This window comes from Perissodus microlepis, chromosome 19 (genome assembly GCF_051167445.1).
Source record: "Perissodus microlepis isolate ML-2025 ecotype Zambia chromosome 19, ASM5116744v1, whole genome shotgun sequence".
Classification (NCBI taxonomy): domain Eukaryota; kingdom Metazoa; phylum Chordata; class Actinopteri; order Cichliformes; family Cichlidae; genus Perissodus; species Perissodus microlepis.
Window position 1 is genome coordinate 29,454,371 of NC_140479.1, and position 24,196 is coordinate 29,478,566.

Consider the following 24,196-nt stretch of genomic DNA (forward strand, 5'->3'; position numbering starts at 1 on the left):
CTGGAGAGTTGAGTTTAACTCCCCGAGTGGGAATGCAGCTAAAGTGACACACGCACGCACATACAGCACTAGGCACACACTCATTTTGCCTTTTCACTCACAAATTCATCACAGCTTGTCTCTCTCTCACACACACACACACACACACACAGGCACAGTAAGTATACACATGGGGAGCAGGGCAGTAATGATATTCAGGCTCTGACCCATTTTACACATTTATTCTCTGCTCCGTCTCTCTGAGGCTTACCTTTCATACCAGCAGGATACACAGGCTGTCTCGCAGGTAGCTAGGGAAGTGGCACAAAGACCTGGATGCCTCTGGGTGTCTGTATGTATGTGTGTGTGTGTGTCTGAGTAGGGATTCAGTTCAGCTGGTGCTGTAACAGAAGGGAGTCTGTATTTGTTTATGCCCGCACACATGTGTGTCTGTCTGTTTATGGCACGTGTGCTTTCGGAGGTGTGCCTGTGCAATTGGCCGTGCTCAGGTACAACCTGACAGAGAAGGGCATTTTATGCCCCGTTATGTGCACTGTATACAGTACGCCTTAGTGGATACCATCATGCCTTCCAGACACTCAATAAATGTGCTGGTGATTTTACACGTCGGCCTCATGCATGGATAAACCATCATATCAGTTTTTCTCTAAAAGCAATGACTGCAATTTGACTGGGTAGGACACTCTGGCACTCCCGTAACATTTTCACACAGCTGTACCCTCTTATGGGAGATGTCCCAAGACGGGGTTCTAGCACGCAAGAGATCGCAATGCTTCGCAGCACTGGACGCTTGATGGACAGGCCACTAGGGCGGTGTCGTAACAGATACGGCCTCGTGCAACCATGCAAATGCAAACCCTGCTCCTAGATTTTGGGCAAAAACCAACATGGCGGCCTGCTTGCAAACTTTCTCTTACATTTAACAGTCATTTTTACTATTTTTGTCCAGCAAAATGCACCTCTAAAAATTACACCATTTAATGCAAGAAATAAGTTAGTATTCCAAGATGCATTCAGCCAAAGCCTATGTTCATATAACAACTGGCTAAACAGAAAAACTGGCTTTACACTTTGTGCTGCGTGTGCATAACACCAAATGTGTGTATATAAGAGCTCGCAACACTTTCTCCTCTCACATTTACACACACACAGCATTAAAGCCCTTCCTGAGAACTGATGGGGGGGGGGGGGGCAAAGTGGGATGGATGTGCCCTCTGGAAACACTGCAGTCGAACCAGCAGCAGCAAATAAATTCCCAGACACTAAAGCTGTGGCCTGCTTCTCAACTCTGACATGCAATAAATAAATTACTGTAACAGAGGCACGGCTTTGAGAAATTAATCTGACTAATGTAGACAAAGAGGCCCAAAGATAATAGGATGGGTCACTGCTTTGTTTTGCATTCTCTTCTCCTTCAGCCTCCTTCTTCGCCTCCACCCCACTCTTGTAAAGATATTTTTAAAAGGCTAAAATCACGGAGAGTTTATGCTTTACAATCCATATAGAGTGCCACAGCGTCTCCTTCATGACCTCTGACCCAGACAAGGGAAAACTTCACAACAGCTTATCACGGAGAAGACAGAGCTCCTTCTTCCATGTAATGTTCTCTATTAAAAAGGAAAAAAAACACTCTTTCACTCCCTCGCTTTTGCTATTTGTTTGTCTTTTAAATCGCTTGCCTCGTTGGTGCTCACTGTCACATTTCAACATCAACCCCAAGTTGTAAAAGAACATGTAAACACTGAATGACGTGTAATTATTTGAAATATAATAAACACAAACAAACAAAACTGTTCCAAAGAAGAAAGTCAGTGTCAACCAAAACAGCCATGTTTTCACAAAACATGTTTTTTTTAACATGTTTTCAACAAAGCAATCAAAAAGACCACAAATGAAACATTCTGACCATGCTCGAATTTGTTTGCAGTAAATCAAAGTGTTTACACTGACATCTACGGTGGCCCTGAAAGGTCAAATGCACTACACCAACAAATAGAAAAAAATGCTGAAAAATCTCACAAAAGACAAGCAAAGTGTTTTTGGGAGACGATAATGTGACGTAACAGCTGTAGAAGTGACAAGGTAACAGCTAATAACAAAAATCTACTGTAGTATATAATATGTAGTATTATATGAATAGAAACATGACCTGCGCTTTCTCTCTCTCTGCTTTTTTTAAACACGTCTCAGTGCAATACTTTGCATGTTTTGGTTTATGCCACTTTCACAGCTGTTCAGTGACGCTATTGTCTCCCCAAAACTACTGTAGTGTTTTTGTTTTTATGTACTTTGTGTTTTATCCAACTTCCTGTGTTTTATTCATCTTTTGTGTATCTTTAACATTTTCTTTGTGTTTTATTCCATTTCTGTTGTTTACTGTTGTTTTCTGTGTGTTTGACATCTGAGGGCTACCACAGCAATCACATAACGCAGCCCTTTTATATGTTTGCATTTAATAAGATTTTTCTTACAAACGAGCACTAAATGCCTCACTAAACGTGAAAAAAATTATTTCCGAAACTCTTAAACAGTCTTGCCTCCCAACATCTGTGGTTACTGGGGAAACTGTAAGTGTGCTACTCTTCATCCCATGTGAGACACGAGGCTGCTAAACTGTGCAAGCTGTCAAGTTTCTGACACTCGTGTCTGAAATGACACGTGTGAACCAATCAGTTTATCTTCAAGGAATTCCCCTTACACATATTACACTATTGATAGGCACAGCTCTTTCTCTCTTTCCTTTCAGTGAGTTCACGAAAACAGAGGCTGAGCAAGAATAGAAAAAAGCACGAGTCCTTCTCTAAGAGTGGATTTCAATGGCAAATACAGACGAATTCACAGCACAGATATCATGTTTAATGCATGTGTATGATGACCTTGTCAGCTAGTGTTCTGATTTTTGAAATAAATAAATACAAATCAGGTCTCACTTTGATTACTATCAATTCTCTGGAGCACCTCAAACACTGTATTTGGCCTCAAGAAAAACTTTAACAAACACAACAAAGCCAAATAATAATAATAATAATAATACTGATGATGATGATGATGATGATGGTAATAGAAAAAGAAAATATCCAATTAAGGTTTTTACAGAGAACGAAAAAAAAATAGATTTAAATGAAGTACACATTAATTTACTTTTTGTGAAGGTTGCTGTGGGACGCAGTCAGAGGTGTCTATAGCGCTCCAAAGGCACTTTAGAAAAGCAAAATTAAAGACTCACAAGAGAGGTGGCAGAGAACCAGATAAAAGCATCCTATTTTTCATTTGATTAAAGTAAAAGCCAATATTTTCCCCCAAGGCAACAAAGAGAAGAAGAAAAAAACCCCAACCTTAATATCCCTTACAGCTTTGTGTGATAAATGAGTGATGACTCAATAACGAGATAAGACAACAAAGCACTCACTATAAGGATCATTTCTTCCCATTTTCAAAATCACGGTGCCAGAACATCATTATATTCTGCTGACACGGATTGCTAAAAAAATGGGAATAAAAATACCGACAACTGACAACCAATACAACATAAGGTAGAGCAATACCACACTTGGCTAAGTTTGCTCTTCGATGCCTTGGTACAAGAAAAGATGAAACAATTATTTTGGCCATGCCAGAAGCACTTCAACTAGGCTGGGTTTGCTCCAGTCCACGGGCCTGTTTTCGCCTCGGGCAGAATGGATTTCTCATCCAATATTTTTACAACTGAAAAATAAGTGGCGCCGTGATGACTCGAGCACATCTGTATTCTGTGTAAAAATAAATAAACAAAAAAAGAAAGAAGAAAAAGACTGGCAGCTTTTAATTTCACAGCTTAGAGTCCAAGTCCAATTTCCACCGCAGCAGCTGCGAGCTGCTCTTGGGTTGTGACTTGTTTTCGTGTCGTTTCTCATTTTATAACACCAGTATCTCATACTCAGACCGAAGAGGGAGTAGGCACTGCGAATAAGTGTGGTATTGGAAGAGACTCGCTATCAGACTGATGTGAGATGTGACAATGGGATCATTTTGATTTCAACAGGCCTTGTTTCATTGTCAATTGCGGTGTTCATCAGCACTGCATCCAGTGTACAACCTCAATTTCAACTTGACGCTACTAGGCAGGTGCTTCACTTTCTATTTTTGAGAAAAACAAAACAGGAAAAACCCAAAACCCCAAAACAAACAAACACACCTAATTTATCTTCCACAACATACATTTTATTTTGTCCTATGCAGAAATTAAGGGATGGGGGGGGGGATCAAAAAAACAACACCTTGAAAAATTCAATTATCCATCCTTTCACACTCTTTGAGCGTGCTTTGTCTTTGCCTAAGATGTTCCCCAAAGGAGGTGTCTTTTTCTGTGGTCTTCTTCAGAAGCTGCATGTTAATAACATTCCCCAGCAGATGCCTTTGTTATATGGTGTTGAAGCGCTCTCCCCCAACTCCGCCGGCTCCCCCTTGCTCAACCTCCCTCACCAGCCGCCACTCTGGAGAGTTATCTAGAGTGGCCAGACAGAGCGGCAAAAGGTTTTGTTAAATTACCTCCAGTAATTAGCCCAGCAGGAAGAATTGCCCACACACACACAAAAACACACATACGTGCACATTGATGTGGGCATACAAAGCAGCCGCATGCTGCTCCGCTTTCATCCACTGCATTCGTTTCTACTTTAGCAGCAGCCAGGGGACAGTTTTCCCCTAGCAGCAACAAGAGCAAGCCAGTCTCCCTGTTGTGGTGACTCACCAGGTACAGCCGCACCACTGAGCCAACTTTGAGTTTTTAGTGAGTTGGTTTCTTTCCACCAAAAATCATTTGGCACCCTGTAATGGCAACATATGGTGATGGATTTGAACTAAATCCTCCAGAGAAGTTTATATAAGTGAGGTACTGTGCAAAAGCCTCCAACCACACATATTTCTTTACGTTTTGCTGGGCAAATAGGCAATATGTGCAGCAATTTACTGAAATATGCAATTATAAATGGAAAAAGCATGTAAGTATACTAATTAAAATACCTGCCCCGTTCCCAGTGTAACATTTACATGTTTTCAAATCACCAAACTGGTTTTAATATTAGACCACAATGAAAATGAGTAAATAGAAAAAAATCTTGATGGACATTCAAAGCTCTTCTTTGAACTTTGGATGCCTTTTGTTCGGTTCTCTGTCAAGTTGATCCCACTGAGCTTCAAAAATGTTCAAGTACAATCCGTGACTGATAATGTTCCATTCTGTGTTTCCAAAAAATGCTTTTACTGCACTTACAGTCAGATCATTGTCATCCAGAAAAATAAATATTGCTTGGTGGAGCCAATTTGGATGTTTTTTTTTCAGCATTCATAACTCAAAAAGATTCCCAGCATCCCTGGCTGAAATGCAGCCCCAAACCATGATACAGCCTCCACTGTGTTTTACAGATGGCTGTAGACACTCACTGATGTACCTCACTGCTGACCTCCTCCATACATACATGAACCAAGTTTAAATTTGGTTTAAATTTGAATTTGAACCAAAACATGCAAGTATAGGATCTGTTGCCACTAATTTTCAGTCCAGTTCTGGTCTAATTTAGAGTACCTCAGCCTTTTCTCGCTATTTAACTTCATTTGGCAAACAGTAGATGGATCAACTCTCAGGTCCTGTGTCACGTCTTTGCTGGATTTCTTATTTTTGTCATCTAAAGTAGCCATACCAACATTTTTGGCTAACAGTGCTTTGAGAATCACAATTTCATGCTTATCAGGGAGTGTTATGTTTATATTTAAAGATCCAGTTTAGATTTTCTAAAGATACACCATGAATTAGATGCCTTTTTTTTGTTTTTTTTTGCTCGATCCACATTGTCGGTGTTAAGTGGCCTAAACAAACTCTGAAAATGTGCAAGGTGCAAGGACTAAACTGAAAATGAATGAAAAAGCAGCCAATATCCAAAGAAGCAATTTGAAATACCTTCTGAAAGCCTGGAGAATTACAACTCTAGACCACCTGCAAAAACATATTACATGAACATCTGGCTCCTTGGCAGCAAAACATAAAGAAATGAGGGGCGGGTCAAGACTTCTGCACAGTACTTTACATTTGAGCAAGCCTTAACTCCAACTAAAACAAGACTGATGTGAAATCACATTACAGAGAGCGCAACCCCAGTTGTCAGTGAAGTGTATGTGCAGTAATGCCAACCGCATGCTAATTTTATTTGAAGACTAAAGACAGCGGAAGAGAACAATGGCTGTCATCTTTAATACAAACGCACGCACAAGCTCAAACAAACCGAGGTATCTAATGTGCTGGCCAAAACAAACAAAAGGCACATACTTTTCTTCTAGTGCTCCCTCATCTTTCAGCCCATTTCTGTTTGTTGGTTTTTACATAAGTGCCAGAACAGAAACACTGATTACTGACAAAACAACATAAAACACCTCAGGAAATATAACCTCAGACATCAAAAATGTGTAATTGCATGTAATTGTAATTGAATCTGGGAGGAAAGGTCCTTTTTTTTCCATTTCACAATGAAATACAGAAAGGACCTAAAAATGAGGTACACAATGAATATCTTGTCTTTCATAAAGAAAATACCAAAAACAAACCCTAGCAAATAAAAATGACTGAGCACTGATCTGCACTGATTGATTTTGCCTCATTAAGACAGAATTTGACGACCTTCTCTGTACCTTTAAGGGCAAGTATTGATAACTCAGTATATCTCAACAAAGATGTGGGTCGATGACCATTAGATTCCAGGTTATTTGAAGGGTAGCTAAATAACTTCTGATGCACAACCAGTCATTTTGTCCTATAATCAGGCCTGAAATGTGGCAGACTCCACTCTGATCAGAAAACACTACTCCTAGTAGGGTTTTAATAGGTAAAGACACCAACATTAGTAGAATACGCCTGACCTGCAGCTTAGAATGACATATCATAAACATGTTAGATAAAACAATACTTTTCCCTCCGAATAGCAAACACTTTTTTTTGCCTCACATGTCCTGATTTCCTCTCTTCACACAGTATCTATGAATAAAAGCAGAGCAGAAGGCGTCACAAAGGTAATCATCTGCCTGCTATGCTGGGACCGCAGGCTCCATTTGGCAGGAGCTGAGTGAATATATCTCATCGGCGGAGCAAGTTTGGACTTCCCATCGTGACTATAAACAACTTTAATGATCTTGAGCTTGCTGTGCGGCGCCTGGCCTCCCGTATACTCTGACTGTGGGCCTTAATACACAACTGTAGCATCCTGATAAAACAGCATGGAAACAAGGGGAAGAACCTGCTCCGAGTCGCTCAATCTGAGCTGGGAGGAGATAGGATAGCGCACACTCACTGTCTGAGCAGGTTAAGGCACAGAAAGCTGAGGAGGAAGATCTAAATTGGATCTCTGCTCCTGGGCTGCTCCTGCCCTGATGGAGAGGAGGAGAGCAGGCAGGGAAGAATAGAAGAAACAGGGAAAAAAAGACCAGGAAGAAGAAAAGGTAATGCAGAGCAGGAAGAGGTCTGATTCTGCAGCATCTTTTCTTTCTCCGCCACAGCGACACACAGGAGTGCACACAGAATGCACATAAACACACACAATAAAGGGAAAAAAAACAGATAAGGCCAATAGAAAATCTAGTAAATTAGAGGAGAACACTACAGTGAAGTAAGGATGTCAGACAGGGCACAAGAGCGACAAAAAGAAAAGATACAAAGCAGAGGACAGAATGAGTCAAAATGGAGAAAAAAGTGAAAATAAAGAGGACGATAGGAGGACAAAACTGGAGGAAAAATATAAGAAGACAAGAACAGAAGAAGCAATATAAATAAAGAAATGGGAAAATATACTGAATAGATTTGAATAAATGACATGAGAAGAGAAATGACAAATGGAAGCCAACAAGAAAAGAGTAAAAGTAGAGACGAGAACCACTGCTGGGTAAATGGGAAAAAAGGAAAAAATCAAAATGTAGAAAATGCAAGAATGCATTAAAAGGGGAGAGAGGGCATAAAACAGAAAAGTGGAAGAGGCTAACCAAGGAAATTACAATGAAGAGCAGACAAAGGAAAGACAAAATAAGATAATAAAAGCCCGAGATTAACAGAAGAGATGAAAACAGGACATTAAAAAATGACAAGAAAGGGCAAATGATAAAGCAAAGAAAGCAAAATGAATAAAATGAAGATAAAAGAGAAAAAAAAAAACAGTAAAAGATGGTAAATTACAAAGAAGTTAAAAGAAGGAGAGAAGAAGAAAGAGGGACGAAGAAGGAGGCAGTAGGGAAGGGAATATTTAAAGGAAAGAAAAGATGAGAAGAGGAGAGAAGAAGTGAGGACAGAGGAGCAGAGATGTGAAGAGGCGGCATAGTTTCTGTTCAAGCAGGGGTTTGATTAGCTGCTGATCTTCCCGAGGGGCCCCGCAGCCTTTGCTAGAAGTAACCTTGTGCTCATGATCCAAGCCCCTTGAGATGCATGGACCCTGTCAGAGCCGAGGGGCCCTGAGCTAGCCTGCTGCACAGTCCTATAATTCTGAGCTGCATCTGCATTCAGGGGTCATTCATCACAAAGCGCACAGTCACAGGTATACCTGCCTGCGGCTCTGTGCCGTTGTATACTAAACTGCAATTTCTATAAGTGCACGATTCCTACTTTTAAATGTTTTCTGCTACTGCATCTATTCTCGGCATCTGCATTTAAATCCACTCCGACTTCTCCTGCCGGCACGTTAAACTCCTCTCTATAATGAAGTCTTCTAAACCTCCATCTCTACCTCACCTTGACCTTTATGTTTAAATCTACCCTTCTACTACTTTCAGCACTTTCTCTCTACACAGATTTCTTTTCACCGTACCTATAATTCAGAATGTTGTGTGTGTGTTTGGAGGGGTGGCGGGGATGTTTTCACTCAAAAAACCGTCAGGATAATCAAGTCACGACTCTGTCTGAAGTATTCGGTTCCCACATGTAGCATGCAACAGGAGATGGTCTGCATCAGCGGGAATCTCACTAGTGGAAATATGCCCTTTGAGTTATTTGAGAGTGTGCAAGTAGCAGGATGCAACCCTTTGGTAACAGTAAAAACACTGAATCATTACCAGTGGCCTCATATAGGCACAAATTGGTGCAATCTCACATCGCACAGACTCTGCAACAGAGCTACCGAAGTCGCTATACCGAAGTCCACTGAGCGATGGTCAAACTGAAATGGACGGTTGCATTCTAGCATAAGTATCTGTCACGGCTGAAGTGCATGCATGTGCAAAAAAATGGCTGTGCAGTCACTTGCCAGAGTACTCAAAACTGCCTTTAAGGTAGTTCCCGAATGAAATCTTTACCAGTTTTTATGCTGCACTCCAAATATGAACGAGGAAACTTGCTACTTTATTTTCTGCTTGTCCATCAAACACACTGATGCACTAAAACAAGTGTGTTTTCTAAGAGGAAGATTATGATTTTATTGTTACCCCCTAATTGTTTCATTATCTTCATGTCTGCAAACACTTTGCGTGAGAAGGTGTCAATTTTTTTTAATCAAATGAAGAATATCTCAATGTGGGATGTAAGTACTGTCTTAATCAGCAGAACCGTATTTTTGTCTGCATGTATTTAACTCCTGGGTTAACTCAATTCATTTCCATTAGAATTCACAGGCTACCCACATAACCTGGAAATAACAGGTATAATGTGCTGTGTTACTCATTGGCAGCCCACATTCAACATCATCCAACCCTCGCACTGTCCCGGCAAATGCACACTGCATTGACCCTCATTAGATGTACTAGACCTGTAAGGCACTTCAAACTCTTCTTCATAAGAGAGCTCAATTTGGCCTTCTTGGCTTGCTGAAAACTAATGAGATCTCCTTAAAAAAAACATTCTTCAGAGCCAACATTGACGTAAAGCAGATGACGTGCAGTATATCTCTCCCTGAGCATAATCAAAAAAGCAGCCAAAAGACACAAGACTGAGCTCCCACTTGAGGGCAGATGAGTGACACGGGCAAAGATAGATGGAACTTCCCTGCCTGCGGTAACCGTCAACCCAGACAAGAGAAGTAGATCTCTGGGGTTCTGTGTTGATTGCTTTAAGGAAAAGGTTGCGCTAACCTTGACGTTTCCTCCTATGAGGTCAGGCGGCTCCTCCTCAGTCTCCAAGGCGACGTTGATGGTGGCAAAAGGCCGGCTGGCCATCTGCTGCATCTCCCTCAGCAGTTGCTAAGAAAAAGGAAGGAGAGTAATGCGAAGGTCAGTGACAGATAAATACCATCTACTGTCCATTCTCCAGACAACTGCCCATCAGGAGGTGGGCTTTTTTTATTTTTAAAAATGACTTTTCACACACACAACCCAGCTAGCAGAAAACATTTAGATCGTTCACTGAAGTAAAAGAGTGAGAAGTCCACTTTGACCGCCATTCATTTAATTTGTATCCACTTGGTTGAACAGCCACGATCTGTGTACGTCTCTGTGTGTATTCTTTAGTTGTGTGAAGTTTGATTTCACACTCGGGGGGTCTTTTCGAACAGTGGTTCGTGCGTTTTGTTCAGTGAGCAAATTGTAGCCACCCAGCAATACAAAATTGGAAACTGTCAATCTAAACACTGAGGTGAAACATAGGTACGACAGTAACAAATAACAGCTAACCCTAGCACTGCTCACCAAGCTGTGAGTATTTCACTATGGAGCTGAATTTAACCAGTACAGAGGTTCTCATTTTCTTCCATGCAGTGAAATAAAGGTTAGCACAATGACTTTACGCTAAATCATTCATTCAACTATTTTCACTTTGTAGTCATCTCCTGTATATATAAAGCACCTTGAGGCCACTGTTGTTGTGATTTGGTGCTATACCAATTGAATTGAATTGAATTGAATCCTGGTAATCCATCCTACAGTCCTGCAAATCAATCAATGCGTGTTTGACTGATCTCCATTTATCTCATGAACATCCACCTGTGAGTGTGACACCTTTGAATTTGGCAGATAGTGTGGATTAAACCTTTATTGACTGTGACATCCACCTTAATGCTGACATGTCTGTGACAGCAGACACTGAATCAGGTTTTAAAGTTCATGTGACGAATATCTGAGAAGCTTATTTCAACATTAAGCAGGCAGGGAGACACATTAATCAATCACACACAAATACAAGAACAAGACTGACTTTGAGAGAAATATCTGCCTCTTTTAAATACATCACTATTGCACCATCTGGTTTCTAACTGTAATTGTCTGCTGCCTGGTGGATGGCCTGAACTTTTGTCCAGCGTGATTCTGTGTTTAATCAGAGTTGCATCCATCGATTCATTTGTAAATATAAATGTTAAATCAGTGGATCCTTAAGTATGGAAAGAATTTATTACCCAGACCCGCAGGCTGATTTGATCAATGACTTTTAATATTAAGAACTATTCAACCCAAAGGCAGATTTTATAAAATCTTTAAACTGACATATAATGTATTTAATGAGGCAAGAAGCCTGTAGCCTAAACTATTTGTAAAGTTTGCCCAATTAGAAGGTTTCTAACAAGCTTTGTTATCCTTCAGTATAATTTATACGTAAAACCTGCAGAATACTGCAGGTAGTGAAAAGCATTTCTAAATTTCCCCGTATAGTTGTCAGAAGCACAAATTGTATGATGGTAGCCATCACTGACAAGTAGAATACCTTAAAAGTGCAGTTGAGGAACTTTTTCAGTAACTTTTCTCCACTGCAAAACAGAGGAACAGGCTCATTTTCTTCTGATTTATAGCATGGACCTTGGCCAAAGGGAAAGGAGGAGGGAGGTGATTATGAGGAATAGGAGGAGAAAAGGGACAAGAAACAGAAGCTAAAGAATGAGAGCAGACAAGGAAATAAGGAGGATTGCAATAAGAGGAAGTAGGGAAGGTGAAAGATGGGAAGTGTAGCGGTGCGAAAGATGCAGAGTGTGAGCAGCAGAAAGGTAGGTCAAAGCAAGGAGAGATACAGATCAAGAGGTTGAGGAAAGCCAGAGACAACAGTAAACAAGGTGATGCACCCATGTCTTCGACTGTCAAAGCAGCCAAAGCGCTACGAGTGCAGAAACAAACGGCCTCGACTGTCAAGGAACCGGGACCTGAACCCCGGCAGCAAAACCAGTGAAAGAAAAACACCTGTAGCTGTCGTAAGAGCAGGAACAACATCGGCAGAAATGAGGCAAAATAATATTAATAATGATAAAAAAACATTTGTTTGAAATGTATTTGTTATATACAGGATATAATAAGTCAAACACCTACAACATAGCTTTGTGTGTGTGGAGTTAGAACTTTGGCTTCTGTCTCATTACAGTGGGTTCTTCAAAAAAAAAAAAACCAAAGGTGCAAGTAAAGGGCAGGACTGAGATTCAACTAGAAAGCGCACACAGAGTAGAAATCACACATGGCGCTGGTGTGACAGGAGGATGCTGATCCTTCTGTGAACCCCTCAACAGCTTTCAATTAATATGCCGAGTGTTTTCATCCTCTCTGAGGATGTTGATTCTCGTTATTGGCATTGTTAGCGTTTTCTCCCTAAATGTGACGCCTTATAATGAGATTCTTAACACAGGATACAGAAATTGCTTGAGGGAAAGTCTCTCTTTCTTTGTATAGTAAAGCCAAATGAAGAAAAACGGGGTCTAAATATAATGTCCTGGATTCTCTTTGTGGCGCAAGCCAGCTCATTAAATTCTCGTATGCGTCTGTGGATGCGTGCCCATATCCAAACAGCTGGGCTAGGAGGAGCTTTTTTTTTTTTTTTGGGGGGGGGGGGGGGGGGGGGGGGGGGGGAGAGAGCTGCATCTTATAAGGTAATAGTTTTATCTTAAAATGGTAAAAAAAAAAAATTTGGAAATATTAGCATATGCCATTTAATAAATGAGACTAACAATGTCCTACTCTCTACTTAATTTTTTAGCTCTAACCAGGAATCAGTTACCTAAAGAAAGAAACAACAGCTCCACTGATTCTGTCATGTTGAGTTTCTCAACCCATCACCTACCCCACAGCTCGTGTTTTACTGTCTATTTTCTTGTATCCGTCTTATCACAGGTAGCTTCTCAATTGAAGACGAGCAGAAAGAAAGTAGGAAGCTGTGACTTGCAGCCTGGAAATATTGTAGCAATTAATCCCCCAATAAACCATAACCTGTCCTATTTCCACTTTCCAAAGTTATTATACGCAACACAAAAAACAAGACAAGATGCTAATAAGTGAGCTTTACAAAAACTAGCAAGTAGATTTTCTCCTTTATTAACATTTTACAGAGCCAGGGTTTCAAATATTTATGAAAAAGCCCATTTCAAACCGTCGCCTACTGCTAACTTTATATTAAAAAGACACACCTCCGTAATATATCTTTCTCATGTAACATTTACAGTCAGTCAGGGAGCAGCTGACGAATGAACAGAAAGGTTACACAATTGTGACAAGTCTTAAGAAATGCATCAAAGAAGAAAAAGAAGTGCAATTTTCTCATCTTTGTGTTTTTTTCCCATTGAGTTCATAAGTCTGTTTTTGACAAAAAAAATTTCTTGTCATTTTGTATTATTATAACAGGTTTTACAAATGTTTAGTTTGTCATAAAAAAATTAGCTGGTACGTATTAAAAAACTCAGTTTAATATGTAACACAAATGAGTGCAAACACACACACACACACACACACCATATGGTGAGAACATGTGCTTTTTCAGAAGTACTCTGTGAAATGACTGCAGACGGTTTAATCTCATCTGATAGACACAACCTAACAGTTACCTGGATCCTGCCTTCATGAATGACTCATCGTTTTCCTTTTTTTCCCTCACATTTCCCAACTGCCCACACGGTCATTCACGTTTTATGAATCGACAGTGTTGGCGCAGCTCGTTTATCATACGAGTTATCAAACAGCTTTGTTAAGAGAACTTAAAAATAGTTCTGGCAACAGGAAGTTTGCATATTAGCAAATTAGTAAAAACATTAAACTGCTTAACAAAAGGCGGTAATAAAAGGACATTTTATGGAGGAGGTACTGCATCGAGGAGGGGGGTTTATAAAAAGCTGGCAGCTCTAACAGAAAGAAACCAAATCAATCATGACAAGCTAAACTGCAAGCAGATCCTATAAATAGAAATGGTGTGCCGTATGATCGCAGACTGACGCCCATAAAGTATGCATGAATCCAAACACAAAAGCAGATAGTTGCCTCGTTACCATGAACACAAATAAAAAGAACAGGCTTAAGCATCTGATGTGCCCAGTCTTAGTTTTCCCACTCTTCACTGCCACTGCAGCAGCCACAGCGCAAGAACAAATGAGAACACAAACGAGCAACTCATTGTGCCGAGTCGCGATTTGTCATGATTAGATATCACGCTGTGTGAAACATCTGAGAGCCAAAATATGTAGCCTTTGTGGGTGTGATGAATGGCGGGGTCCGTGGCGACGCAACATGCGGAGAGGTGCAGAATTTTTCACATTTCACCACGTGTGTTTAGGCGTGTTACAGGTGCAGATGCCTGTGCACATTATGAGCAGTGACAGGCAGATTCACTTTTGTTTTCTCGCTTCCTTTTTTTTGCAAAAAACAATCATTAAATCATGTACACAATATTAGGCAAGTGTTTTTAATGTGGCTGATCGCAATAATGGCATGGCTCTTGTAACCTGCTGTCAAACTGTAACAGGAATAAAAAATTAAAGGTAGGAAAATATTCTGGATTTGGTAAATGGATCAAATTTCTAAAAAGAAATAAAATGCTAAATCAAAAATGTGAATAATTTAAGGCAAGGCAAGTTTATTTGTATAGCACAATTCAACAACAAGGTGATTCAAAGTGCTTTACAGAGACATTAGAAACAAAAACAAATAAAAAGCATGATTTAAAATTGATTAAAACAAGCAGACAAACAAACTAACTAATTAACAAACAAACAAACAAAACAGATAAAATCAGAACAATAGATAAAATCAGTAGTTAAAATGTACGTTTTGAAATTTAACCTTAAAAGTGTGGATTTGGTGCTTTATTCAAATGCCGCTGAGAACAGGTGAGTCTTCAACCTGGATTTAAATAAACTGAGTGTTTCAGCTGATCTGAGGCTTTCTGGGAGTTTGTTCCAGATATATGGAGCATAAAAGCTGAATGCAGCTTCTCCGTGTCTGGTTCTGACTCTGGGAACTGATAAAAGACCGGATCCAGATGACCTGAGGGACCTGGAAGGTTCATCCTGGGTCAGGAGGTCACTGATGTATTTTGGTCCTAAACCATTCAGAGCTTTATAGACCAGCATCAGAACTTTAAAGTCTGTCCTCTGACGGACAGGCAGCCAGTGTAAAGACCTCAGAGCTGGACTGATGTGGTCCACTTTTTTGGTCTTAGTGAGGACTCGAGCAGCAGAGTTCTGAATGAGCTGTAGTTGTCTGACTGATTTTTTAGGTAGACCTGTAAAGATGCTGTTACAGTAATCCAGCCTGCTAAAGATGAATGCATGGACTAGTTTTTCCAGGTCCTGTTGAGACATCAGATCTTTTATCCTTGATATATTCTTGAGGTGACAGTAAGCTGACTTTGTTATTGTCTTAATGTGTTTTTCTAAGTGTAGGTCTGCATCCATCACTACACCCAAATTTCTCGCCTGGTTTGTGGTTTTTAGGTGTATAGATTGAAGTTCTCTGGTGACCTGTAATCGTTTTTCTTTGGCACCAAAGACTATTACGTCAGTTTTGTTTTTGTTTAGCTGGAGAAAATTGTGGCACAACCAGTCATTAATTTCCTCAATGCATTTACCAAGAGCCTGTACAGGGCCTCGGTCTCCTGGTGACATTGTGATATATATTTGTGTGTCATCTGCATAGCTGTGATAGTTTATTTTGTTGTTCTTTATCATCTGTGCCAGTGGGAGCATGTAAATGTTAAACAGAAGGGGTCCCAAGATGGAACCTTGGGGAACTCCACATGTGATGCTTGTCTGCTCAGATGTGAAGTTACCTGTTGATACAAAGTATTTCCTGTTTTCTAAGTATGTTTTGAACCAGTTTAGTACAGTTCCTGAAAGACCTGTCCAGTCCTCCAGTCGTTTGAGTAATATGTTGTGGTCAGCTGTATCAAATGCTGCACTGAGATCCAGTAAAACTAAGACTGACATTTTTCCACTGTCTGTATTCAGACATGTGTCATTAAACACTTTGGTCAGAGCGGTTTCAGTGCTGTGGTTCTGTCTAAAACCTGACTGGAAGGCATCATAGCAGTTATTCTGTTTAAGAAGTAATTGAGCTGGTGAGAAACTGCTTTTTCAATGATCTTACTTAAAAATGGGAGATTTGAGATCAGCCTGTAGTTGTTCATTTGTGTCTTGTCAAGATTGTCCTTTTTCAGTATAGGTTTGATTACAGCAGTTTTTAGTGGTTCTGGAAACACAGCTGACATTAAAGAAAAGCAGACGATCTGTAACAGGTCTGACTCCAAAGTCTTTGAGACCTTTTTGAAAAAGCTTGTTGGCAGGACATCTAAACAGCAGGAGGAGGAGTTCAGCTGACCTAAGATGTCCTCCAGGTCTTTGCTGTTAACAGGGTCAAACTGTTTCATGGTGTTTAAACAGTTTTTCGGTGGACACAGTACATATCCTGAATCTGCTGTTGATGTACCAATTGCTTGTCTAATCTTTTGGATTTTTTCTGTGAAGAATTTGGCGAAGTCATTGCAGGCCATGGTTGAATGAAGTTCAGCTGCCACTGACACAGGAGGGTTTGTTAGCCTGTCAACTGTAGAAAATAAGACCCGAGCATTATGACTGTTTTTGGTGATGATGTCAGAGAAGTAGGACCTCCTTGCACTCCTCAGTTGTAAATTATAATTGTGAAGTTTCTCTTTATAGATGTCATAATGAACCTGGAGGTTTGTTTTTCTCCATCTGCGCTCAGCTTTCCTACACTCTCTTTTTTCCATTTTTCACCAGTGTGGAGTTTCTCCATGGAGACTTCTTCCTTCCAGAGATAACCTTCACCTTAATGGGAGCAATAGTGTCCATTACATTTAACATGTTAGCATTGAAGCTATTGACGAGCTCATTGACTGACCCTCTGGACAGGTCAGGTGTTAATGGGAAGACCTGGTTAAAGATCTCACTACTGTGTTCAGTTATACACCGTTTTGTGATCACTGCTGTTGATATATTTGTGTGGGCTGAGATTTTACTTTCAAAGAAAACACAGTAATGATCAGACAGGCCCACATCAGACACAGTAACCTCTGAAATGCTCAGGCCCTTGGAGATCAGTAGGTCAAGAGTGTGTCCTCTATTATGTGTGGCCTCTGTTACATGCTGAGTCAGCCCAAAGTTGCCCAGAGTGTTACTCAGGTCTTTAGTCCCTTTGTCCTGAGGGTTGTCCACATGGATGTTAAAATCCCCAACAATAATTACACAGTCGAAATCAACACAGACCACAGACAGCAGTTCACTGAGGTCATTAACAAAGTCTGTGCAGTGTTTGGGAGGCCTGTAAACATTAAGAAACACAACTTTGGATGGGGCCTTCGGCTGTAAAGCCACATATTCAAAAGACTGAAAACTTCCAGGAGATAGCTGCTTACATTGAAATGATTCATTAAATAAGACAGCAACCCCTCCTCCTCTCCTGCTCACCCTGGCCTCACTGATAAAACTGTAGTTAGGAGGGGTCGTCTCGATGAGAACAGCTCCACTGTTACTTTGGTCCAACCAAGTTTCAGTTAAAAACATAAAATCAAGGCTGTGCTCGGTGATTAAATCATTAATTAAAAATGTTTTCCCAGCTAAAGATCTAACATTTAATAAAGCCAACTTAAGTGTTTTAGAGGCATTACTTGTCCCCTCGTGTTTGGGAGCAGTCTGTGGCACACAAGGTATGTTTACTATGTTTAAAGGTCTTTTAGAGTGCAGCTCTCTGTGTTTTGACCAGGCCACATGACTCCTTCTGTCACCTGAAAGTACAGAGATTTTAAAACCTTCTAGTAAACAGGGTCCCAGCTTCTCCTGGGAAAAGTCACCACTGCCATAATCCTCGCAGCCCGGACCCTCCACACCTCACACATCAGACTGCGGAGACAGAGCATGAAGGTGGTAAGGAGGAACTAAGGGGGGCGGGGCTGGGCAATGTGACCTCGATTGCTCTGTTGAGGGCGGGGCTCGATGGCGAACCTTTGGCTGCTCTGGTGGGGGGTTTATGGGGGACAAAAAGGGATTGGGCCAGGGGGTAGATCTGAACAGTGAGACACAGTCACAGCTTATCTGTCTAAGATGTTACAAAAAAAGAAAAATAATTTTCTATTAGATTCTCATTTATCCTGTCCCCATGCTGGGGATAATTTATTTGTAAAAAAGGGAATATTAAAATCACTTCTGCTGTTGTGTTTGGAGACTCATCCTGCTTCAGTGTGAAGCTGCAGGTATTAAATATACTCGCAAGGAATGACTACAAAACAGCTGAAGGCAATACTCGCTTCAGCTCAGACCTGGATTATATTCACTGTGGACATCTCAGTTTGCAATAGATGTAAAACTGTGCAGCGCAGTAAAACAAACACAACAACTACTTTGTCCTGTGTAGAAAACCTGAGTTTAGCCTATAAGTGTATGTTGGTCAAGCAACTAGAGCAGAGATGGAAGATAAAGAAGAATGATTATAGATTAAAAAGGTGAGCAGCTGATCCAGCGGCTGAGAGTTGTGATAGGCTCCGCCCCCCGCAACGCTGAACTGGATAGGCGGTTCTGAAAATGGACGGATGGGGACGCATTTTGACGGTTGCACCAATTTTGTCCTCTCATCTGCTCGTTGTGACAGAGTTTCAGGATGAGCGAGGGTCACACAGCTTCTTTACTCATACTCGATGCCTTCTGAAGTGCAGGTAATATTTAGAGGTATTTCCTGACAGCTGCACAAGTCCAGCTAGAAATTTTGTCTTTGAAATGGGAACATTTTAGGTTTAATTAGAATGAAGAGAATGTGATCCCATTATTGGCGACAAATCAGTGAGCGATGGAAAAAATTACCTAAACCAATGAGAGACAGCCCATTAAGGAGTGAATGACACTATATTTCCCTCATGATAACCATGTATTGTTGTTAACAGAGCCAACTGTGTGCCAATTAGCCATTTAATTTAGAGTGTGTGCGCGTGTTGTTTTTTTTTGTTTTGCGATTGTTGTTCTTGAGATTAGTGAGAGTGTCTTCTGGCTAACATAGAAAGCATTATCCAACAGTGTTCTGTCAATGGTGGGAGAAACCAGAGCTCCTTGTTTTAACAAACCTCTGCAAACTCCACAAATAGAAAAAAAAAAATCAATTCTATTATACACTAGGGCTGCCATAATCGATGATGTTTACTGTAAAAATTAGTTGAAATGTCTGTGACAAGGGTGTGGTCTCTGGCTCTGCAGCAGGCTCAAGGCCAGTGCAGGCTGATGGGGCAGGTGGAGATGATTGTGCTAACGAGGTCTCCTTCCTTTTAGTGACCTGAGATGAGAGAGCTTGGAGTGTGCAGCTGCAAAGCTGACTGCCTGGAAAAGACCTTGTTGCCAAACCACAAAGTAACATTTCTGTGTGTGAAATAAAAATGAAAAGCAGTCACCTGAACACTGTGTGGGGTCCACAGTGTCATATTCATGTAACTGCAATACACTCATATCATTGATCAGTCAACTATCACAATAATTGTTAGTTGCAGCCATACTGTACACTCACTGGCCACTTTATATGTTCTTGTTAATGCAAATGTCTAGTAAACCAGTCACACGGCATTGACTCACAACATTTAGGCATATACTGTAGACATGGTTAAGATGACCTGCTCAAGTTCAAATCGGGCATCAGAACAAGGAAGAAAGATGATAAAAGTGACTTTGAACGTGGCGTGGTTGTTGGTGCAACACAGGCCGCTCCAAATATTTCAGAAAGTGCTGATCTGCTGGGATTTTCCCCACACCACCATCTTTAGGGTTTGTAGAGTAAGGTCCAAAAAAAGAAACCATCTAGTGAGTGGCAGTGAAAATGCCTTGTTGATACAAGAAGTCAAGGGAGAATGGTCAGACTGCTTAGGGCTGGTAAGAAGGCAGCAGTAACTCAAATAACCACTGAATATAACAGAGTTATGCAGACCAGCATCCCTGAATGCACAACAAGAGAAACCTTGAAGCAGATTGTGTCAGCTAAGAACACCTTCAGGGTATGGCGAATCATGGATGTGCAGCTGACAAATCTGCAGTAAATATATGATGCCATCATGTGAATATGGACCAAAACCTCTGAGGAATGTTCCCAGCAATTTGTTGAATCTGTGCCATGAAGCATGAAGGGAGTTCTGAAAGCAAAAGGGTTCTAGCATGGTACTAGCAAGGTGTGCCTAAGAGAGTGGCTAATGAGTGTGCATCAACTACTTAAAGCTAATCAAACATGGCCAAGTTAAAAATGTAATACCCCCCTGCTCTCACACTTAAAGTAGTTCTGCATTCTGAATCAACATCATTCATACTGATGCAACTGGCTGAACCAGGCAGCAACATCATAGTCTGGATCTGCGTAGTAAACAGCATGCAGAGAAAGTGAGAATCTGCATGCAGACAACATCCTTTTTCATAAGCACAGCACACCTTGAACAGCACAAAGCAGCAGAATTGATTTACTGGATAAAAAGCAGATGGAGGAGCATATGAATGTTGCAGTAAACAAACTTTATTCAGTCCACCTCCCTCAACCTACCTGCAAACACCCTGGTCTCATGTCTAAGATGCAGGTAACCTTTGTTTAAAAATTCACATTTAGCTCAAATTATGTGGTTTTATTATTATATTCACAATTAGAATTTTCTATTGTACCCCTGGGAACTTTGCACAATTTATGGCCCTCACTACTGAGCAATGAGCTGCTGCAACTCAAAGGATTTTTATCTAAATTTGAGAATGACAGCAGGGACAAAAGGCTCGTGTTCAAGGACAATCAGACTTCTACAAGTTTAATCAATTCAGATTTAAAACACATTTTGTTGGAAAATAGAATTTTAAAAAAATATCCTTTAGAAATAGACTATTAAAGCTTAGTTAGGGTTTAAGAGGGCAGTTTGTATGACCAGTTTTTGTCAAAACAAAAGTATTCACCAATCATCATCTGAAATATTCAGGGTTTTTTTTTTTTTAATCTTTTAAATGAACGAGCTTTAATTATGTTTTGACATGATGAAAGTAATATTCAGTCTTCACTGCTTTGCTTTGTATTTGCACTTGTTTTGCTAATGACTAACAAAGACTTGATCTGTGAGCTGCAAGAATTGTGGTTTTATGACTTCATTACTGTCACCGAGCTCAAATGATGACCAAAAAGTAGTACTGTCAATGTATACAGACCCTTAATGGACTATTGGCATAATTTTGTTCTTCCAAATCGTGTCTTTTGTGTCATCTTCCACTGCTCTGGTTCTGCCGGAGGATTCTTCTTGTTAAAAGTTTTTCCTTCCCACTGTTGCTATGTGTTTGCTCATAGCTAGGAGTTTTCTCTCGATTAGTCTCTCTATTTAAGTTATTACAATATAAGGTAACTATTAGGCAACTATTGTTGGGATTTGAAGCTATATAAATAAAACTGAATCTAATTACATTTGATACATTTTTTTAAAAATTATTCATTTTGATCCTCCACCTAAATCTATTTTCTCTGACCTCTGAAGAGTTTCCCCTTTTTTTTGTTGGGGGTTTTTTGATTGTTTTTTTGTCCCATGCCCCCCTCTCTAACCTATAATCAGGTTAAGCAGAAAGCAGAATATGCAGAATACCCATCCAGGAAGGAGTCCTATAGAAGATATAATTTGCTGAAATCTTATTATGTGCTGCGAGTAGGCAGCCGCTGTACAGCAAACACTCAGCACTCCAAAGATAACCAGACGCCAGAGGAGTTACAGTGCAAGTCGCTTACTTCTTAAATTGGCTCTTAGTTTTCTGCAGGGCAGTTAGTGTGTGTGTGTGGATGGGAGCAATATCTGACTATGGAAGAGAAAACTATGCATATATAAACCTAGTTATAGGATGAGTGCACAGAGGTGGGCACGCACAGGCATGGATGCAGACAGGTTGGAGATACGTGCACATGAGCAGTCATGTATGTGTGCGTATTTTCTCAGCTGCAAATGAATTATCTCAAGCACACAGAGGGAATTTCATTCCAAAGGGACAACTGAGTAAAGCAACAGGCACTAGGATGAGTGTAAGACCTGCAAGTACGGAAACAATTATTCATCAGCTGGTCACCAACAATTCAGTTTACAAGATGCATGTCAGTTATTACTAATCATTTACTAAGCAAGGTGCAATAACTAAACAGTTATTGGTTAGATTTCTTGTAAGTTAGTAGGACAAAGCAGGGTACAACATTAACTCAGAAGTGAGTATTTTCCAGCCAAAATCAATATTCTAGTGATTAAACATATGCAGAATTGTACAAAACCTCTGACCACCCCTCATTTCTATTTTTCGCTAGTAAACGGTAAATGCTTGCAGTGAGAAAGCAAAGATATATTCTGTATAATTCTAACAAGCTTGAAAACCAACATTTCTCATGACCACTTTTATTCTCAACACAGCCTGAACTCTTTCAGGCCGTGTTGAGCTGTGTTTATAATTTCTTTAAGTAGTCATCAGTAATAGAGTAGTTCTCCAGGCTTCTTGAACGACATTCAAAGCTCCTCCTTGGATGTTGGCTGTCATTTGTTCCATTCACTGTCAAGATGATCCCACACTCCCTCAATAATGTTGAGGTCCAGGCGACTGCAACAATTAACAATTATGATTAGAAACAAAAGATTCAAACCTAGATTCCCCACTCCATAAGACTTGCTTGCATTGATTTTCATCATATTTTTTGTCTTATTTGGTATACCTCAGCCTTTTCCCCGTTTCCCTTCATTACAAATGGCTTCTTGACAGCCACCCTTCCAAAAACAATTTCTGATGAGAAATCGGTCCTGCGTCAGATCTTTTCCTATTTCTTAAGGATATGGCTTTCATGTATTTTTCATCTGCTGTAGAAAGTTTTTGGCCTACCACTTCTTCTTTTGTCCCCCCACAGGTCCTGTTTCCCCATTATTTGCACATCATGCCAAATTTAAAAAGTATTATATTATCCCTCTCAAACTACATTATCTTTGGCATTTTCCATAGAATCAGCAAAAGAAATGGGAACGATGTATATGATTTTGCAAAAAGCTGTTAGTAGCAAAGCTCTGAAAGACTTTCAGAAAGCCTGAAGAACTATTGCTCAAGACTACAAGAGTCTGGTGTCTTGAAAGCAAAGTACAGATTTTTCCATAGTACTGTAGTTACTTTACCCTCCGTTTCTATCAATGATTCTATCCAGCAAGGGAATTTATGTCCAATATTCACTTTCTTTTAGCCTTCTTTTGATGAGAAGTGTGGCTTTTTAGGTGCTCCCACTAACCCCACTCTCTAGTTGCCAGGTTTGTTTCCTTCTCTGTACTCCTCTTGTAATATATTGTGGATGTTTTTTTCTTTTTCTGAAAGCTACAGCGAGAAGCACCACTAATAAGAGGCATGAGAGTGAACTAAAAGACTAAATTAGCAGGCTAATGAATTAAAAAGACAGACACTTCTTAAAGCTAAGGGAAACCAATGAAATGGGCTATAATTGCATTTGGATTCCAGTGAGCAAAACCCTTTTCACACTGCACAGACACTTGAACAATTGTTCGCATGCAAATAGGGAGAAGTTTTTAAAATAATCTGTTGGCTGACCAATATTGTTAAAAGATGGTAATTGCATCTCTGGAACAAAACTGTCGATTCAGAAACACTTGTATTTGCTCGATCACACACACGGGCGTGCAGAAACTATCTGAGGGAATTGTGTTTGAGCATTTTCAAAGTGAGCAGTACTGTGCCAAAGAGATTGAGCGCGTCAGCAGAGCATGCACATATGGGAGGGAGGGGGCAATAGGAAAAAAAATAAAAGGAGGATGCGGGAGAGGAATAGAAAGAGGGAAATTAGACTAAAAAGAAATTTTTAAGCCTGTTGGTGAAGCAGAAGTGAAGTGAACGTAGAGGAGGAGGGAGGTGAAGTGAGGTGAAAGACAAAGGTGTACAAAGTGTTTGCCCCTGGGAAGAGATGGAGGGGATGGAGTGTTAGATCGCTCGAGTGCAGAGAACGTACACACAGGCACACACACTGTGTACAATCACAGATGCACATACAGTACACATGCCGCACA

At 40.4% G+C, this 24,196-nt stretch overlaps 1 protein-coding gene across 2 annotated transcripts in view; it reads right to left on the bottom strand.

The window, feature by feature from the left end:
- The window catches only part of atrn (attractin), a 148,426-nt gene that overhangs the window by 11,620 nt on the left and 112,610 nt on the right, over nt 1-24,196 (bottom strand). For both annotated transcript variants that reach the window (XM_084914415.1, XM_084914414.1), the window contains exon 27: nt 10,072-10,179. In XM_084914415.1, the coding sequence (XP_084770541.1) occupies nt 10,072-10,179 (108 nt within the window). The remainder of the gene's footprint in view (nt 1-10,071; nt 10,180-24,196) is intronic.